The 21,469-nt window shown below is 44.6% G+C and overlaps 1 protein-coding gene across 1 annotated transcript; it reads right to left on the reverse strand.

The window, feature by feature from the left end:
* Nucleotides 1-378: 378 nt before the first annotated feature.
* Nucleotides 379-20,720, reverse strand: kiaa0930 (KIAA0930 ortholog). The gene is made up of 11 exons (XM_041963725.1): nucleotides 20,512-20,720; nucleotides 19,175-19,596; nucleotides 12,475-12,623; nucleotides 9,293-9,397; nucleotides 8,342-8,419; nucleotides 8,149-8,250; nucleotides 7,344-7,484; nucleotides 6,313-6,501; nucleotides 4,163-4,322; nucleotides 3,799-3,954; nucleotides 379-3,185 (listed from the first exon to the last, which is right to left on the reverse strand). Exons 2-11 carry the CDS (start codon nucleotides 19,317-19,319, stop codon nucleotides 3,145-3,147), a joined length of 1,266 nt encoding a protein of 421 aa, XP_041819659.1. The 5' UTR covers nucleotides 19,320-19,596; nucleotides 20,512-20,720; the 3' UTR covers nucleotides 379-3,144.
* Nucleotides 20,721-21,469: the final 749 nt, after the last annotated feature.

Raw genomic sequence — 21,469 nt, forward strand, 5'->3', positions numbered from 1 at the left:
TATTAAACATCTGATGACATGTAGTTCAGACGCTCATGTTCTCCTCACGCCTGAGCCTGTGGCTGCTCCTCCAGCGCCACCATCAGGTCATTTGAATGTGTCCAGTACTTTGATTTATGATCAGATACCTGCAGAGCTGCAGTTTGTCCTCACGGTGGCGCTACAGGAAAAGCTCCTGGAGGCCTCAACTAGTACATAAATGATTTTTTTTCTTTTGTACAAGTGGAAATTTGTCCTGAAGGTGGCGCTAGTGGGGGGATGAAAGCAGCCATGATGGATTTTAGATGTTTTCCTCCAGGTGTGAAAACATGAATCATCTTTTAGGAAATGAAGCCTGTAAATCACCGTAAACAGAAATGAGGGAGAAGACCACAGCTGTCCGTTTTTCTGCTAACGTGTATTTCAATAAATAAACAGGAAAACGTACAGAGAGTCCGAGACGAAGCAACAGAGGGAACGATGGAAACATGCACGTTAACTGTGTCTGTGTACAAAAGCCATGAGAGCATCAAAGTGATGACGTCAACAAAAAGCTTTGACCAAAAAGGTTCTAAAAGCGTTTTACAGTGCAAACTGTCGTTATGCTCATATCAAATGTTTCTCAGTTAAAGCCTCTTTGCTATTGATCAGCGTGGATACATTCAGCTGGAGGATCTATAAACTACATCATCATCGTCATCATCGTCAATACTGAGGAGACGAGCTGCGATCGACTCGTCACACGTGAAGGAAAAGTTTAAATACGACAGACGGGAACACTTTGATCGAGGATGGCTTCGTCTGAGTGCAAATCACCGATAACTGATCGATAACAGCTGACTGGCTTCAGCGTCTGATGAGTCTCTATCAGGTCAAACTTCTCACATCGTGAAGACAAAATCTTTTAAATCGATTTTCTGATCGATCATGGCTTCATCCGATCAGTATCGATCGATTCAGAATGTGTTTCTCTGATCTGAGAACAGTCGATCGAAGACTTCAGAAGGAAGAACCGATCGATCAGAATAATCAATAACAGAATTATTATTATAGTTGGATTTCCCTTTGATCCATAAGTTTAGAGATATTTTCATGTTCAAATCAATAACTTTATTTCCAGATGTTTCCATCCCTGGAACATCAGCGTGAATCTGATGGGAGCTCAATTTGGATTTTCCCAGCTGAAACTGATTTAATCAGGAAATCAGCAACATCCAGTTTAAACTGATGGATTCATTAACGAGCCGTTAATTTCACTCCAAACGTCTTGAAGTGTCCACAAACTGAAAAATACTCGTCACAAGTTCCCAAAGTTCAGAGGAAAAAGTCCAAATATTCTGAGAGTAAAGCTGATTTGATTCTTTCTTTTAAAACCCGTCACATTCTGAATTCTTCCCAGAAATCACAACTTTATTCTGAAAGATTTGTTTTTCAAAGTGTCGCCAAAAAATCAAGTTTGAACAATAAATTCAGAGTTCAGTTTTTGGTGAAAACTACATTTTCAGATGAAGTGACGGACGGCTCTTTGTGGAACTTGTGACGGACTCTGGACGGATGAAGTCGATCCTCGGCTGCTCGTTTCCGACAGAATCAAATGTTTCACAGACAAAGAAGAAACGTTCGAGTCTCGAGTCAGATTTAAGGCTTCAGGAGCTCACAGGAGAAAAACTTAAACATCTGTCTTCTCCACATCTGGATCCAATCAGGTGGCTTCCTCCTCTGGTTTTCCCTTTAACATCATCTCACGTTGGTCCTTCGGTAGTTTTTCAAGTCACTTCCAGTTTGTGAGTCGCAGTTTGTAAAGAAAAGCCAGTAAAAAGTCACAGCTGGATTTTTGTGGTTTTCCGGTGGTGAAAAGTGAAAATCGGCCTTCAAACTAAAAGCATGAGCTGAGCCTCGGATCCTGGTCACGCTGAGCTCGGGCTGCGATAGAGGGTCCAGCCTGTTGGACCTGATCTCAGACTGGAGACGCTGAACTGACACGAAGGTTCAGACTCGTTGAATCACAACTGCTGATTTTAAAGCTGTTAGACGAACCGACTGTCGTCCGTCTGAAGTTAATGTCTCACCAGAAAAACGTCCCCAGGTGCTCCTGCGGGACGGGTGGAGGCGTGACCCTGTTCACCTCCGTCACCTCTCCTCACCTGCCTGTTTGAAACCACGTGACGTTTGCACTGATGGTGATAAAGATGCTGCACACATGTTACTGACTGATTCACCTTCACTCGTCAGTCAGCTGATCGTCAGTCAGCTGATCGTCAGCTGAGCAACAGGTAAGGAGGGATTCATTGTTTGATGACAGTTTGAATATTTGGAGGAAAATCATGAGAAAAAACTTGAATAAAGTTTTTAGAATTCAGATTTTTTTTGGTTCACCTGTCGTTTCATTTTTCCAGCTGAATAAAGTTTTAGCAGGTTCATCTCGTTAAATGTTCAAGTCATCAAAGTTAATCAGAGTTAAAGTTGTTTTGGGGTTTTGTGATCCTCCTTCAGTCATCAGCTGAGTGAATGAACGTGCTGATGATCAGACAGACGCTGCCGTCATTGATTAGGTTAAAGGATAATGAATAATTAGTTAATAACGCCGGCTGGTCACTCAGGATGTGCTTGTTGTTGTTGTTGGCAGAAGAATCTCGTGATGTTTTTAAATGAGAGAAACTGTTAATGTGTTTGAATAAACAGGAGGTGACGTGGCTGCCGTGACCTCGTCCAATCGGAGTGAAGCGGTTCGTTTCCCGCCTCCTCTCGTCCAGTCGAACAGACGCATTAAAAAAGAAAAAGTGGAACAGAACGTGTGGTTAAAAGCAGAAGCTTCCGTCGAGGCGTCTCAGTGAGTAAAGCAGCAGGATATTTACAAGAAAACACACATTCTTCACTTCCTTCTTCCCGGTCAGAGTTCAGCCAATGCCTTGTCACACCGAGGTCATGTGATCCCGACGCCGGGCCCGTTTCCGTGGAGACGAGCACGGACTCAGCAGGAACTGAAAAGAAGAAGAGGCACTTCTCGAATGGCTGGTTTGTCGGTCGTCGCTCTCTGACTCGTCTCCGGCCGAAGCGGGTGTTTGGTTGTTGGTCTCGCTCTGGACACCGGGGGGCGCTGCTGTTGTCTCAGTGGCCTGATGCAGGAGGCACTTGGTAGTGATGCTCTGAGGGGATCCGGCTCTGCTATGTCATCAGGATGGGCTTCTGCCTCACCTCCAGGATGTCTGACAGAAACACGTGAAGAAGAGTCACAGTCATGCCCCGTAACTAAAACACGAGTAACTACAGCTGACTGTAACTAAGCACAACTAACTGAGTGTGTGTGTGTGTGTGTGTGTGTGTGCGTGCGTGTGTGTGCGTGCGTGCCCTTTGACCTGTGGTGATGCTCTGTGTGTGTGTGTGTGTGTGTGTGTGCGTGCGTGTGTGTGCGTGCGTGCCCTCTGACCTGTGGTGATGCTCTGTGTGTGTGTGTGTGCGTGCACGTGCCCTCTGACCTGTGGTGATGCTCTGTGTGTGTGTGTGTGTGTGTGTGTGCGTGCGTGCGTGCCCTCTGACCTGTGGTGATGCTGTGCGTGCGTGCGTGCGTGCGTGCATGCCCTCTGACCTGTGGTGATGCTGTGCGTGCGTGCGTGCGTGCGTGCGTGCGTGCCCTCTGACCTGTGGTGATGCTGTGTGTGTGTGCGTGCGTGCGTGCCCTCTGACCTGTGGTGATGCTGTGCGTGCGTGCGTGCGTGCGTGCCCTCTGACCTGTGGTGATGCTGTGTGTGTGTGCGTGCGTGCGTGCCCTCTGACCTGTGGTGATGCTGTGCGTGCGTGCGTGCGTGCGTGCCCTCTGACCTGTGGTGATGCGGTGCAGCGGCAGGGTGACGTAGGTCAGGTGAGAGTAGAGCAGGAAGTAGTCTTCAGCTCGGTTGAGTTTGAGCCAGGAGCCGACCAGCGAGCGCCCGGTGCCCGACAGAGAGCGAGAGCGGAGGTTGGTGGTGGTGTGAAGATCTGAAACAGGTGGAGAACAGACTGATGGGTCACACCTGAGTCACAGCATCACTGATGACTGACGTTCAGAGACACTCGTCCTGTCGTTAACGTTTCATCATCCTGTGGTTTAAGGCAGAACGCAGCTAACAGCGCCCCCCGCAGGCCGCAGTGATCACCACAGCCCAGTCGCTCTGCTACAAACACATGAACAGTGAGAGGTCTGTACCTTCGTCCTCTTCCTCTCTGAAGAACTCCTCGCTGTCGTTGGCCGAGTGAGACTTCTTCATCTCTGCGATCCGGTTTCGGGGAACTTTACGTCTCAGAGACGGAGAGAAGAAGGAGGGACGGTTCCTCTCCGGAGTCGGAGGAGTGCTGAAGGACGTCACCTGGAGGAAGACCACCACAACTGGACAGTGAGAACCACGTATCTCCAGATGTGTGGCTGTACAAACACATGATGATCTTATAGAATATGATGCATCGCTGCAGATTAAACCAGCCAACAGGATATAAAGTAGATCAAATGAGCTCAACCTGAAACATCTGCAGCAGGAATATTAATCCACAAACATCAGAGATGATGAGAAACACTGACAGCAACATTTTACTGATACACCAACACTGCGACTGGAAGTACATGTGGAAGCAGGACTGCTACTTGTAGTGGAGTACCTTCACAGTGTGTATTAGTACTTTAACTGCAGGAAAGGATCAGAGTTCTTCTTCTACTGTTGTTATTCTGGATGGAGCAGCAGGTATCGTCCTCGCTGTAAATCCAGCCTCAGTGTTTGTGACCCACATCATGTGTGACTTTCATACTGGACCCTGATTGGCTCCAAACTAGTTGTGATGTCATAAACCCTGCAGGTGCCTCCAGGTGTGCAGGTCAGATTTAAGGAGAAACGTTCCTCCTTCAGCAGGTGGAGGTGAAAACAAAGTGGGCAGGAACTGACGATTACTTTAATGATTGATTTAATGTGTCCGATCAATAGTCAAATGAGAAAATTATTGATTTCCAAACAGAAAATCTTCACGGTGAAGAGCAGGAAGTTTTGGTAAATGTGAATCTTTGTTTTTTCTGCAGTGAAACATAAATAAATGACTCCATCAGACGGCCGTGACACACATCTGCAGGACGGATGTTTAAATGATGCATCATCCCGCCGGCAGCATTCATTATTGATCCTGACCTGATTTCAGGTCTTTGAACGGACTCGTGTGGCGTTCGCTGTCGGCTCGGAGCTGCTGAGCTGAAGGTTTTTGGGTTTTCTCTTCTGTTTATTCGCAGCCGCAGACAAACAGGAAGAAGTGAAGAAAACTGAAGTGTGACTTCCTGCTCTGGTTTCATCTGCCGGCTGGAAAACGCCACGCTGGGTTTTTATGATGCCTTTAAATTTAAATTTAAATCAGACCAGATTTTAAATGCATCTTTAAGACTTTAATCATTAAAGTTGTTAACAAACATACAGAACAAAGCTTCAGTTTAGTGTTTTATGATGCAACTCATCATTTATTGGACATTTAATATTTATAATTCTTCATTTTCAAACTAATTCAGCACAAACTTGGAAAAACTGCTGATGATTTCTGAATATTTGATCATAAACAGCAGCTGAGGATGATTTGAATCATCGTTGATTGATTGATTGATTGATTTTGGTGCTACCTGCTGTTGTTGTACCTACATACATTTGAACTCTTTACATTGCACAGGCATCATTAGCCTCTAATGCTAGCTCAATGCTATGCTTTTGGTTTAATCTTAGGTCAGTTTTGAACTCTAGAAAGCCATCTTTATGCTAGCATTAGCAGGCTAGTATGCTAATGATAGTAGTCTACGCATTTTGCTGGCATGTTAACATGACGTGTTGTAAAACCTTTTTTAAAGACGTATGTTAGCATGGTTAGCAGGTTTTAGCAGCAACGTTACTGTGAGACTGACATGTTGACATGCTAACGTTAAGGCTTGTATCTGTATCCAGTATTCTATATTATAATGAATGTGGTGGAGGAAGCAGTCAAATCTTTAACTCAGGTAAAAGCAGTAATAACAGAGTAGAAGTACAAGTACTGCATTCCACATGTTACTGAAGTGGAGATATAAAACTATTAGCTTCATACTTAAAGTAAAATGACTCATTACGCTGAACGTTCCCTTTCAGGATATCTTATATTATTGGATTATAGCCACTGATGCATTCACGTGTACATTCACAAGTATCCAATGAATGTAGTGCAGTAGAAATATAGTAGTTCAAAGTGGAACTGCTCAACATAAGTACAAGTACCTTGTAACTGTACTCAAGTGCAGTACTGAAATAAATGTACTTTCCAGCACTGCATCCAGGTCACACGGTGTGCGTTTGTTTTTCTCACCCTCTCGTGCATCGGTGACACCTGGTCCTCCTCGGTGCCACAGGGGGAGGTGTCGCCCGTCGGCACCCTGCTGACGGCCATCTCTGCGTGACCTTTGCCCTGAGGACCCTTCATCCTCACGAACTCCATGTTGTTGTATTTGTAGAAACCAAAAGACATCCGCTGGGCCATCTTAGCAGCTACGCTCACCTGCAGCGTTCACACGTGAAGAACCTCAACATGCAGTCAAAGATACGCTGTGTACTGTGTACACTGTGTACACTGTGTACAGGCCGGATTTGTTAAATTTGTATTTAATTACTTTAATTGAATGACAGATTTCGGCTGATGGGAGTCATGAGTTTATTTGCTTTTTCATGCATGTTGTTATTAATTAGCATCAATTTAAACGCAGAGCTGAGCTTTCAGATGCGTCAAATCCAAGAAACAACCAAGTCATAATTACATGACTCTTATTTACAGTCAGTAACAGATTACAGTAGCTCCTACATAACATTAGCCTTAGCAGGACAATATGCTAACAGTACCATACTAACATGCACAAGTAACTGTGCTAACTATATGTATGTTGACATGCTGATGTTAGTATGTTTGCATACCTTGTAATGTGAATCCATGTTAGCATCATAACATGCTACTGTTAGCATGTTATGATGCAGCATTAGCATTAATATATGTTTCATGTTGTTTAATTTGTAATACAAATACTGAACCAGAACCATTAAAGAAAATTAACCCAAAACCTGAGCAGTATAAAGCTAGTGTTAGCATTTTAGCATGGTACAGTTAACATGTTGACATGCTAATATTTAGCACATTAGCTTGTTACATAATGTAACATCATGAATTTGAGCAGAAAGCTTAATTCTTGGGACAGTCGATGAAGACACAAATAGAATGTATGATTTTGCATCACCATTAGCATTATACCTGCTACACATTAGCATGTTATATTGTCATGTTAGCATGCTGCCGTTAGCATTTAGCTTAACGCCTCGCTGTCCCTAAGCACAGAGGTTGCAGCTTCTCACCCGGTTGTCGTAGACCTTCTTGAGGGCCTCGTAGCGGATGGAGCCCTGGAAGATGACGCCCTGGAAGGTGTTGCTCTTGTCGCTCGCCACCAACTCCACACACACCATCTCCCCCTCGCCCACCGTCATGTCACTGAACACCTACACAAAGAGACCGTCATCGTCTGCATACATTCTGTCACGCAGAACACACACAAACAAAGCGACTGTTGGCCGTTTCAGCTGCACTGAAGTTTTTATTCGAGTTCTCACTAAACTGTTTTTTCTCGCTTCTGAGCACCAAAAAACGCTCATTGATTTCCTCCCAGGAGAGAAATGTCCGATCTGGTGTTTTTCCCTCCAGTCGACCAATAAAACGAGGCGTTAACTCGGAGTGAAGAAACGGTCGCACTTCATTAAACCGGCAGCATCGACTGGATCGACTCAGCAACCAGAACCGGACGCCATCAGCTGCTGTGGCGTCTGCAGAGTAAAGACTTCATCACTGAGGGGAGCGCCACTTTCTGCACTTCTGCACCAATTTCCTGTTTACAACCCATTCAGGACCGCCTGTGCTCGGGTTTCACTCCCTGTTGTTCACAAGCTGATGGCATCGCTGCATGTTTTTATTTTCAAGTTGGACTCTTCAAATGACCAGAAAATACCTGCAGTAGATCTTTTACTTAAGTAAAAGTACGACAGTGTAGAAATACATGTAACTTACTGAAAGTACAGAAGTCGTGGTCAAAGTAAGCTGCAGTTAAAGTTAACTTGTGGTTACAGTAAGTGGTATAGTGAGTACTAAGTATGACAAGACTAAAGTCACCTCCTCAAAGTTGTCGATCATGAAGAAGATGTTCGGGTAGCTCATCTTGGACTCCTCTCCTTTGCTGTCCATGGCGTGCTTGCTGGGAGACGCGAACACTTCCTGTGAAGCGTCACAGGCAGAATGAATGAAGGTCAACAGGCAGCGGACGTGAGCGCTGCTGCTGCTGCTGCGGAGCTGTGCGTTTTCCTACCTGACACTTCTTCTTGTGGATGTGGATATCTCCCGCGTCTGAGCGCGTGCAGACGGCGCACGTCACCACGTAGTCCAGCTGAAGGCGGCAGAGTTTCAGGTTATTGTGGGCTTCAGTCAAACTTTTCTCATGTTTTTTACTTCCTGTCTTTTCCTGCGTGGACGCAGACTGAACACTCACGACATGTTGCTGCTCTGATGTTTGTTTGGTCTCTTTAGCTCATGTTGTACCGTCCGGTCCAGTGATAACGGCTTCATATCTAATTAGTCTAATTAATCGATTTTGCACAATCACTCCAAATTCCTAACAAATACACGAGCAGCTTGACATCAGTTGGACACTTTTTCACATCCAGAACTAAAAGTCAGGCCAAATCACCTGGAAATTTGTTGTGGATGTTCAAAATTCCCTTTTTTTGTTTGTGATCTCAAACACAAATGGTTTTATCTCCTGTAGATAATCCTGACCTGGTCTTTCCTACGTTTAACTTTTAGTCCATAAATCTTTATAAAACTCACATCGGTCATGGACATCTAAGATAAAACAACACATCATCTGCATACGAAGATATTTGATGTTAATCGCTGGTTTTTATACCTGTAATATTTGGATTTAATTGGGTTGAAATCCTTTCTTATAACAAAATGTTGTGATGAATTATTATTTTCAGAGTCTCGCAGTATTTGCTGAAAGTAAAGTTTGAAGCCATGTGACAAAATGTTAATTGTCTGAAACAAAAGGGTCAAAAGCTTTCTGCGCGTCTGCAGCTGAAGTCTGCTGGACCACCGTTACATGACGATGAGTCCTGGTGGTTTCCTCCAGCACCACCATGAGGTCTTTGTAATAAAAAAATCACATTGAAGCTCTCGAGGATGAAGCCTGCGTATGCTGGGCTGTGTCATGAACTACATCTGAGTAGCAGCTCTACTCGTCAGCGCGACTGCCGCTCACCTTCTGCAGGATGAGGTTCAGGTAGACGCTCTCCTCCCAGTCGATGTCTGGGTCCCCGAGGCCGGGCAGCTTCTTGGAGTCTCTCCTGTAAACCTCCACCTCCACCTGAAACACAGCCGACACTCCGTCAGAACCGGCAACAGAGAGGAACCGGGATTCTGAAGACTTCCTGCCACATCAGCTCGACGTCAGAGAGCGGAGACACGGAGGACGAGCTGCTGCAGGCAGATCAGAGCGAGACGTGCCGTGATGTAACGGGACAGTCCATAATGAGACGGGACACTGTGGACAGTCCTGCTTTCCATGCAGAACACCGTCATGTCGTTCTTACACTAAATAACAATTAAAAACAGGTTGATGGACGTTTTTACTAATTTATTAAAAATCTACAGAACTACTCTTCATATCAACAGCAGCTGTAATCATGACTGTGGAGCTCTGATGTACAGGTACACACCTGGCCGCTGCTGTGGGACCAGGTTTATATCTTATTATAGTTCAAATTATTTGACTTGTCAGCCAAACTCCATTTAATTTAAGCCTAATTTGATGGACACAGTGTGTATGGATACATCGTAGCAACACAATCAGTCCTGTGTGTACAAATAAATATTCAAATGAAACTGTAATATTTGCTTTACTTCAACAAATCTTATGTACATTTGCAAATCTTCTAAAAAGTGTGTAAATAACAAAACGTATCTGTGCTTCATCATGTTGTTGTATTGTCAGTTTCAGACATTTACTTGCACAGTCAGCAGCTTTTATCCAGCCAGTGTTTCTGTTCACTTCCTGTTCCATGACGCAGGACGACCTGACTTCCTCTGAACTCGCCGTCTTTAAATTATATTTTTGTGTTACCGTTGCTTTAAAAGCTAAAGACAGAAAACGAGCGTCACGTTAACTCTGACGGTTATTTTACTGCGTGTCGAGTCATCAGCTTCCTCCGTGACAGGTATTTCCCATCGCCGTCGCGCACACACTCACAGTGTAACCATGGCAACCACTCCTGTGCTCTAAACGGTTTGTGAGCGATACGAAACCTGGCGTGTGGAGACCTGGTATCTCCCTGCAGACATGAACCGTTATCAGGCCTGTTTAAATAAAGATTTGACTGAAGTGCACAGATTGAGCCTCCTGACCAACACACACTGACAGAATACTGCAAGGAACCAGAGAAGAAGCTGCAGCCTGACCTGAAACACAGTGTTTATGTTGTGATTCATGTTCCTGCTGCATTTTACTGCTGTAGATGTTTCAGGTTGAGCTCATCTGAACTACTTTATATCCTGTTGGCTGGTTTAATCTGCAGCGATGCATCATATTCTATAAGATCATCATGTGTTTAGTACTTTGAATTTGTCCTTCAGAACAGTAACACGAACATCAGAGAGTTCAGGGCGACTTCAACTTTAACTTGTTTGCTTCAATAGTGACATTAAATGAGGTTTTTCTGGAACAAAACCGGTCAGTTCCTGTTTCACTTCGTCTACACGCACGCACGCACACACACTCACACACGCACGCACACACGCACACTCACACGCACACACACACGCACACACACACACAGGGCTGCAGTCAGTTGTTTCTCTGTCGGATGAAACAGAGGCCGAGATGATGGGAGCTGTTAACCTGACCTGGACACAGAACAATGGCGAGTAACCATAGCAACCAGGGACGGAGGAGGATGTAGGACAAACTACAAAAGGCGGGCCGAGTCGATCCAGATGAGCGTTCCTCACAATGTTTAATTAGAGAAGAAGAGATCAGAGCATCATCAGCTGTGTGTTAGCTCACATATTATTAGTTTTTATATATTTAAACTTTAAAAAACAGACATTTGAATGATAAATTCTACTTTGTTGAATTTACTCGATTTTAGTTGTTAAAATATTGGAAAAAAAAACACAATTCCAGGTAAAAACAGAGTTTTATATTCTTAAAGTTTGTTTTCTGTTTTATCAGATCAGCTGTTTATTCGCAGACAGTTTGTCTGAGGTGTTTAAATAAAGCTGGATTCTGATTTTAGAGACGACAGACTGACGGTGGGTCGCTGCCGTTTGTCTCAGTCACCATCATCTCATCCACCTTCATCACGACAGGAAGAGGAGAAGAAGAAGGGCAGACCGAAGTGGTCGTCGCATCGCCGTGAAAACAGCAGAAGAAGAAAATAAGAAGCACTGCTGGTTTGTTCTGGAGACGCTGCTAAAGACGGAGCTGAAACATGAGTCAGTTTCTGAGGAACAGAAACACCTGAGTGTGATCTGAGGAGGTGAACACCTGTCACAGGTACGAGCTGTCTGATCACTGCAGCTGTTTAACAGACAGGCTGAAACCTCAGAGCGCTTCTCCTCCAGCTGAGAGTTCAACCGAAGCTGAGGCTGAAGCTGAAGCTGAGGCTGAAGCTGAAGCTGAGGCTGAAGCTGAAGCTGAGGCTGAAGTTGAAGCTGAGGCTGAAGCTGAGGCTGAAGTTGAAGCTGAGGCTGAAGCTGAGGCTGAAGCTGAGGCTGAAGCTGAGGCTGAAGCTGAAGCTGGAGAAACGCTGCTGGAAGGTTCAACATGCAAACTAAAGACAGTGAATACTGAGCTGTGGCCTCTCCTGATGATCATCTGATCTGAGATCAGTGATTCCTCCGAGCTGAAACTGCCGATGACTGAAGGATCAACGTCGACTCGATTATTTCAACGTTCAGACGATTCTTCAGTGACTGACGGAGAACACAGAGACTAATGATCTCTGCAGTGAAGGAAATGATGAAATGATTCCTGTTGATTTAGTATTCTGGTATTTAAGGTGGTCTGTTTGTTGGCTTCCAGATGATCACAGTTTAGTTTCAGGATTTTTAAAGTGATCTGTTAATTTAAGTTCACGTTTCCTGAAGGAATCAAACCCACAACTGTAACTAACAGTTACTTTCATTATCAATTCATCTACAAATTATTTTCAAACTTATTTGTTTTTTTGATCGTTTCGTTTATGAAATGTCAAAAAGTCTTAAATTCTTAGTTTTGTTCAGTGGGAAATTAAAAGATATTTAAATGAGAGGAAACAGAAAAGCAGAAAATTCTGACAGAGAAGCAGATTAAAACAGACGACTGTCTGTCGATCGACGGATCGACCGATCGATCGACCCGTCGTCCCAGCTGAACCTCTGGAACATAAATCTGCCGCTCGTCACCTTTTTTCCCTCCGTGTTGTCGGCGCTGACGTAGGCGAGCTTCCTGCGGACGTAGAACAGCATGTCGTCCTGTCGGGGCGCCCACTTCTCCATGAAGTACGTGGAGAACATCCAGGTCCAGAACACGATGCGGTCATCCTTAAAACAACCTGCAAACACACACACACACACACACACACACACACACACACACACACGATGGTGAACACACACAAACATGGCTGCCGGCGGTCAGAGGCAGCTCTGACTGTGATGAAGAAAACCACCTGCTCATCACTCCTACAAACCGAACAGATGAAACAGGAGAAACAGAAACATGGAAGCTAAACTCTGTCAGTCTGAGCGTTTGATGAAACAGGAAGTTGTTCTGTGGTCAGACTGCTTCATCACACTTCATTATTCCGTTATTCTCTACGGTTGATAAATCATTTACACACTGCTGGATTATCACACTCACATGCTTTTTATTTTGAAAACCAATCAGAGACCATAAAGAAGCTGATCGTCACACTGACGGCGTGTGTTTCAGACGCCGGGCGCCCTCCGTCACCTCGAGGTGCTCTGCTACCTTTCTACAGGCCGAGGCACCTGCCTGCCACCCGGCAACTGTTACCGGGCAACCAGGCAGAGGAGGACAAAGCACTTAGTTATTAAAATAAACGCAAAACGTGACTTCAGGATGAGCACAGAACAGAACTTTACTAATCCTGAAATAAAAGTTTAACACCACAAAATATATAAAATATATATCTAAATGTTAAACAAAGCGATGTGCAGAGTAAACGTTGGTGTAACACATGAAAGTGTAGAACGTTAGAAATCATATAAATTAGGTCATGACACGTTATGAATAAAAAAGCTTTTAAAATCTTAATCTTCATCTTAAAACACTTTGAAAGTCCTTTTCTGTTTTAATTCTGCTCCTTTAACCTTTAACAATTCATTCTGGAGCTTTGAGGCTCCCTCAGATCTTCATCACCCACAAAAACAGGAAAGCAGCCTGACACTTCCTGCTGCTATTTCACAATAAAAGCCTTCACACCTTTCAGTCCAAAGTGTTTTTCACTGTTTTTTCTTTTAACAGCTTTAACTCGTCTTAATCCTGTTTATCTTCCGTCCGGACGGTTAAATCCATCTTTAAAACAGGCTGTACGTTCACTTATCAGAACAAACATCCACACTTTGATCGCCTTCTTCGGGATTAGCTGCAGCGTGTCGGGGTTAATTAACTTTATTTGATCAGACCGACGGCCTGCAGCTCAGTGTGACGAATGAAAGCAGCTCTGGATCACCTGAATCTAGATTTTGGTTGACTTTTACTCTGGTTGAATAGAAATAAGGTTACTGTGAGCTCAATGAAGGGATGTGAGCTCTGTAATGGAAACAAAAACACTGTGTTGGCATTTGATTTAATTTCACAGGCAGAAATGGAATTAGGTTAATTTAATGTTGGACTCGGAGGATTAATCTTGTTTGCTTTGACCTGATCAGGCTTTGATTTGATTTAAACACCTGAGCTGTAACAGAAGACGTCACCTCCTTCCAGCTTTCACTGAAACACTAAAGAATCAGGTGATCAGGAATCCAGAGAGCCTCATTATTTCTGACATATCTAATTAATATATATCTATGGACGTCTGTGGCCGCAAATATTAAAATACTAACAGGTTTAAATTAAAATTTCTGTAGGAACAAGCTGAAATCAAGACGACATGAATCAAAATCTAATTCTCATGTCGAGGTTGAATGTTGTCGGTCTGATCGTTAACATCATGGACGAGTTCAAGCATCATGAAAACTTCAGTTCATAACCTGAATCATATTTTATGACGTCACCAACCTAAAAAAAACAAAACTCAAACAAAATCGAATAAAGTGATTCATCGGATTTAATGAGTTCATCTGTTTTTATTAAATCAACGTTCTTTAATCAACATAACTCTTCAGACTCGTCAAAGTAAAAGCATGAAGGCTTTTAATAAACTTTGACTTCGTTGGATCTTCTCGGGCGGAGGTGAGTCAGTGAACACAACCTGCTGGCAAACAGAGAGCAGAAGCTTCCAGAAAGCCGCAGCCGTCGCTGAACGCCACATCTGAGCAGCGACGGGAAACAGCGTCCCAGCCAGAGGAAGAGCTCGACTCAAGGGCCTCTTACTAGCTTTCTGTACAGCTTTGGTGTTTGATGGTGCTGCATGTCCATCACCACCACACCTACACCTGAACACAGCAGACGGAACAGTGAAACTCTGACCTGGTGGTTGAGTCTAACCCCCCAACAGAACCATGAGAGGTGTTTAATGGGGCGTGGTTACATTTATGTTAACGAACTCTCCGGGTCGCTGCTCATTCCACTCATTTCGTTCTTTACTCTCACAGTTCACATGGTGTGAAAGTGTCATTTCAAAAGGTGTGAAAGTTTCCCGTTTGTCTGCACGTCGGCGAGCGTTCGTGTTGTTCCAGAGCGAAGCGGAGTTCAGTTCAGCCTCTGAGACCTTCACGAAGGTTCTGCTCTATTTTTATCTGCTCATCCCGTTTTAAAAATACATCGACTGTGTTCACTATCACTCTTCATCTGATGAAAGTGAGCTGAATCACCCAGAATCCCTCTCTGCTGGCTCTGGAGAGGAGTACCAGGAGCGTGTTGGGCTCTTGTATTTTTCATGGCGGTTATATAACGCTTGGTGGGAGCTCGCTGTCAGAGCTCCGGTGACCTGGATGAAAGGATGGATGGATGAACGGAGACTCGGTGCTGACTGAGCCACAGAGGTTAAAGGTTTAGAAATATAAGACTGACACGTTCACTCAAACACAAATTCAATCTCTAATTTCCTCGTTGTGCACTATGACCGACTGAGGAACCACTAGAACCTCCTCAGTGACCACAAGGCCACTACGAACTGCTAAAGGACGCCTGTAACCTCTGAAAGGAACCCTCAAACCTTCTCATTGACCACTAAAAACGAACGCTGCAACCACCTGCAGTGAACCTCCTGAATTATCACAGGAACCTCAGACAGGACCACTAGAACTGGCTAAAAGGACCCTCCTATAAGACTCCAGAATCACCTCAGTGATCACCAGAACCTCCTAAAGGACCACTGGACTTCATAAGAATCACCTCAAACACACAAGAACCACGTAAGGCAGTGGTTCCCAACCTGGGGGTCAGGGCCCCTCAAGAGTCCACCAAATCATTTTTTCACAATTTCCTCCAACATTTGCTTTTTTCTTGAGAAATACTGAAGTTCTTTGCAGAACTTCTGTCTGTAGAAACAAATACAACCACGACAGAAGACATGACAATGACATGAACAGGAAGTCTGCAGAGACCACGTTCTGATGTTCTGATGTTCTGCCGTGGAGCTGAGAGGCCAGAGATGACAGACAGACGGAATTACTTCCAACAGAGTGGGTGACCCTGAAGGCCTCACGGTGCCACATTTCATTTGAATGTATTACTTTAGTTGTAATATCGTATGCATGGATCACACACACACACACACACACACACACACACACACACACACACACACACACACACGAACACACACACACACACACAGAGAACAATGTAAACAGATGGGAGGCCTCCCACTGTGGTCTCCTTCTGTCTGATGTCCTGCAGCCACACACACACACACACACACACACACTATCTGCTTATAGCCTGAGCTGATCCAGAGTCTGTCATGAAGACGTGTGATTGCAGTGTTCGGATGATGATGTGACTGAATCAGACCTCAGATCAGCGCCTGCATTAAGCATTCAGCCGGGTTTGTACTCATCGCGTCGATCGCAGCGAGTCACACTTATTGTTGCCGTACAGTAACACTCGTCACGCCGCGCGCTTCACGGAGAGCAGATCTCAGTTTCGATCGATCGATCTCTGAACCACACGCTGCTCCACAGTGAAGCTGCAGACTGATGTCGGACTATTTATAGCCGGCAGAGAGCCACGGCTCAGTGTGGAGGGATAATTAAACCTGAATCATTGATGTCCGTCTCTCCGTCTCGCCTCTCGGCTGGTTCTGCTCCGGTCTGACTCCAGACGTTACAGGATATGTTTGATATTTCGTGTCACACGCTCTTCAATAAAAGCTTCTATGAGCCGGAGGAATCACCTGCACCACATCCCTCTGGTTTGAGCTTCAGTGCTAACAGGTGAGAGCATCATGACTGAAAGGCTCAGTGGTTCACAGCGAGGATGGAGCGAGGGTCAGCACTTTGTCAACAGGTGATTGGATAAAGAGATTAACACCTGGACTCATTAATGACACATCAAATCACATCACAGATCACAAGAGGAATGAACGGTTTGTCCTGTTTTCTGACCATCAGAGAAGCTGAATGTGTCTGAGAAGCTACTAAAGGACGAGTTGCTGTACCACTGACAGCTGTTCAATCTGTTTTTTATGAGGTAAGAAGAAATATTAAACTGGAATGACACAAAGTTTAGATCTTTTTGTTTCAATCACTGTTCAAACGCGACTTCCTGCAGATGTTTCACTTTAAAAAACACTCCACAAACAGAAATCAGGCCCTTTGAGCCGCTTGAAGGCTTTTATTGTGAAACACCTGTGCAGGAAGTGTTGGGTTTCATTACCAGAGCAGCAGACGCAGCTGGTAATAATGAAGGAATGAAACCAGGAGCTGATGAATGTGACTCGACAGGTTTTAAACTGATGAATTTGTGCTGTGGAGATGAACCCTCAGTTTTCTCCACACTGTGATGTGTTCAAGGGTCACAGCTTCATCTTTGATGGGTTTGATGCTGTGTGACGTTCAGGTTCCATCCTTCCCTCCTGACATCTGGACTTCTGTGAGACATCTTCATCATCATCTGTCATTTCAAACGTTCTGTTTGGAGCATCGGCTGCATGTCAACATTGAACTTTAACCCTTTCAGCTCCGGGCCAGTTCGCTTCAAATGTGGGTGTTTAACTCACCAAGAACATGATGTGTGTGTGTTTCATCACATTCATGTTTGATTCCAGGAGACACACCTGACCAGAGACCAGTGCTCATAATCAATAAACAACACCAGACAACTTTCTTTGATACCACGTGTTTAAAATGATCTGATCTCTGCTAATTATACATGAAAACTATAAAAGATGCCAGATCAGATTTTCAACCAAACGCTGCACAGATGAAACAACAGGGACGGAGCCGGGCCTCGAGCTTTACTATTAACAGCACTACGAGTGTGTTGGTGTGTGTTCAGCCACCTTTAATGTGTGAAAACCACGATCTATTTTCTGTTCACGACTTCTCTCTCTCTGCTGTGCTGCAGAAACATCAAAGTTAAAAACTCTGGAGTCGTGACGTGAACTCAAACTCTAATCTGTCTGACTTCATGGGGTCAAAGGTCAACTAGAAGAACGTCGATACTTCACTGAAACACAGATCAATATCCGCTATTCATTGAACTCTGTACACACTCATTTCCATTCAGGAGAACGGGAACAATCGGAATGATGCTTACATCACCATAGCAACCAATCATGATAGCTGATTTGGCTGATCAGAATCAGATGAGTGAATCTCAGGAAAGACCTGAGTCACTGCTGGTGCTCTCAGACCGGACTCACACCCGGCAGCTCGTAGAGGACCATCAAGGACAGACCCCAGAGTCTGAATCAAGGACAGACCCCAGAGTCTGAATCCAGGACAGACCCCAGAGTCTGAATCAAGGACGGACCACAGAGTCTGAATCCAGGACAGACCACAGAGTCTGAGAGAAGAAACAGCAGCTGACACAACAGAACACCTGTGAGGTAACACCACGCATCAGCTCTTCCTGCTTTAAACATGACGCTGAAATTCACTTCCTCATGGTAGGATGAGGTCATCATAAACTTTGAGATTCAGCCAATAGACATCGTGAACATCCTCACACTGAAATCCAAATATTAGACTTTTCTATTATTTCCCTTCATCGACCGTCTACAACAAATAAAGGTTTATGTTGATCCCTCTCCTCTCAGAACAAACTACATTCAAAAATCCATCACTTTAAGACAACGCTGTTCGTACAAATAGATACAGACCTGAGAAAGGTCTTTAAAATGATCAGGGTGTTCAGCTAAAGTCTGATCTTAATAAAATGTTTACAGCAGAGCGTCTCTTCTTCACTGTGGCTGAAGCACATGTGCTGTGATGAAGTCATGAAGGCGTCACTTTGGCCTCGTCGTCACCACATTTCTCACTATTTTCACAATGTTTCCAAACCGAACGATCGATCGATTAATGGACGAAATAATCAGCAGATTGATCCAGAATGAAAAGAATAATTACACGGACGGGACATTTTACTGCTCCGGTACTTTTTCTTTCAATACTTGAAGTACAGTTTCTTCATCATACTGACATACTTTTACTCTCAAAGCAGAACTTGTACTAGTGACAAAGTATTTTTACAGTGTGGTGTGAGTACTTTTACTGCAGTAAAGGGTCTGAATACTTCCTCCATCATGTCAGGTGACACTGAGCTTCACTCAGTTCAATCGGTAGAAACCAGGTGAGACAGAGTGCACCTGGAGCTCTGAGGCCTCGCGACCTTAAAGTCCTGATCCTGTTCATTAAGACAGTGTAAACAGAAAGAAAGGAGATGATGTGAGCTGAAGACAGCAGCAGGGAGCCACCACGCTGCTCACTACTAACTGGGCCACAGACAATGAAGAACGGACGGTCGGCTCACCCAGCCCGCTGATCTCCTGTCGGATGTTCAGTCGGTTCCTCTCGTCGGCGATGGCCTTCAGCATCTGCTGCAGAGAGCCGTCCAGCTCTCCGTTCTCCTCCTCCGCGGGCCCGACAGCCTTACACAAACCGGGGAAGGACGCCATCTCCGAGCTGGGATCATGACAGTCCGGGCTAACAGCTACCGACGGCACCGGTTCACGGCAGCTAGCAGACGGCTAAAGGGAGCGCAGAGCAGGGAGGGGGGGCGACACCTGAAGCTAATCCCGAATAAAACCTTCACTGCGCCGCTGCAGACCTGCCGGTGGCCGGTGCGGGTCTGCTCTGCTGTGGTAGCCCAGAAAGGAGAAGGCAGGTCGGGCTGCTGAGGGACACTCTGGTCCTTCTGTTGTGCAGATCAGCTGGAAACACCCCTCACACTTCCTGTAACAACACGAGGCATTTAAAGAGACAGAGCACCAAATACTGCTCACAGGACGGGGACCCGGAGGACAGGCAGGTGACAGGCAGGTGACCCGGAGGACAGGCAGGTGACCCAGAGGACAGGCAGGTGACTGTACTTGCTGTTACTTTATGACGGGGTCTGTGGTGGAGTAATTGGGTGTGACAGTAGTAGATCTGGATATGTTTCCAATTTAAAACCTCCAGCTGGAAACCTGTTTGGATTCTCTGTCTGTAATAACTGATTGAAATCAGCTTATCACCACACTAAATGTTCACACTTCTAATCTTTATTACCTTGTAGCCATCATGTTGGCATTGTTGCTCATCGTTATTTTATTCTGCACACTCTGATCTTCAGCTCATTTATTTTTCGATATGTAACGTAGCGAGAAATAATTCAACTTACTTAAAATAATCATTATTTATCCAGTATTTCATTATACAGTGAGATGGATATGAATCTGTTTGCTCCTCCGGTGCTTAGCGGGTCGTGAATCAGACGCACCCCTGTTAGATAGATGCTAGGCGGTCAGAGTAAGTCAGACAGTCCCCCGCCCTCCCGGAGAGAAGAGGAAATAAATGTCCTAAAGTATTCACAAGAATGTGGAAAAGTGACACCTGCACACCTGCACACCTGCTCATGGACTGAAGTCTCGGCTCAGACACCGCGCTGCCTTCAGTTTCACAGTCGAGGTTGAAGTTAGCGCCTAGCTAAGCAGCTAGCTAACGACGGTTAAAGCTAACTAACGTTTGTTGAGACTTCCTTTCCAACTTTTTGGCTGTTAAATTAACTGATATAACCGTTATTTCCATAATTTAATTGGTTTAAATTAAACTTTAAACCACGGAGGATCACAGAGGAGTTTCAGTCCATCGTCGGATGGATGTTTTTACCGTATTTGCCGGTCTGGTACTTTTGTTACGTGTTGACGGTTCATCCTTCATCGGTTGAATATGTGACCCGTCAGAGTCTGTGACGAGACGGTGTGATGACTTGAAAATAAAAACTGTTAAAGTGCCTTTTAGGTTGTGATAAACGCGCGGTGGGAACATAGAACAGAATCAGCTGCAGAATCTGACGAGTAACAGAACTCTGCGTAACACCGCGGCTGCACCGCCCGCCCAGGCGAGACTGAGAATCAAACGAGTGCACCCTTTATCTCGAGACAAAGGGTGACGTCATTGTCTCACGCGCTCCTGACCTCGGGTGTTGGAAGGAAACAAAATGGATTTAATGTTTCTTCACGCTAACTTTCTGTCTCCTCCAGCTGCTCTAACATGAATGATGAGGTCGCAGATTAACTGTTTAATGGATTAACAGTTTTCAGGCCTACAGATCACCGTACACACACAGGCCTTCAAATAGAAAACGTTTGCCTCTTCTTCTTCGTTCTCGTCTCACTCTTTTAACGGCAGCTATCTGATGAGGAAAACAATCTGTACCTTCATTTTCGTGCTCATTGGGTAAACAATAATGTTATTATGACGTACTTTATCATATTTAAATTAAAATTAGGAAACATCAGTCAAAAACGTTCACTTTTAAAGGTACCAAGTAATGATGATCAGATAAGTCAAAGTTTGAACCATTTAAGTCAGAATCATGACGGGGGGGGGCGGGGGTAAACCCCTGAATCTGCACCTGCACTGCTGATTTATACATGTTATAAAATGATTTGGACTAGAAGTCTGTAAAGATTACGGAGCAACTAGTCAAAATCTTGACTATGTAAAAAAAAAGAGACAAAAAGCTAAATTATGACTTCAAAAGTCAAATTATTACTAAAGCATAAAAACTTGCAGACAAAAACAAAACTAAGGCAAAAAGATAAAACAACAGAAACAGATTTCA

Source organism: Chelmon rostratus, chromosome 22 (assembly GCF_017976325.1).
Source record: "Chelmon rostratus isolate fCheRos1 chromosome 22, fCheRos1.pri, whole genome shotgun sequence".
Classification (NCBI taxonomy): Eukaryota; Metazoa; Chordata; class Actinopteri; order Chaetodontiformes; family Chaetodontidae; genus Chelmon; species Chelmon rostratus.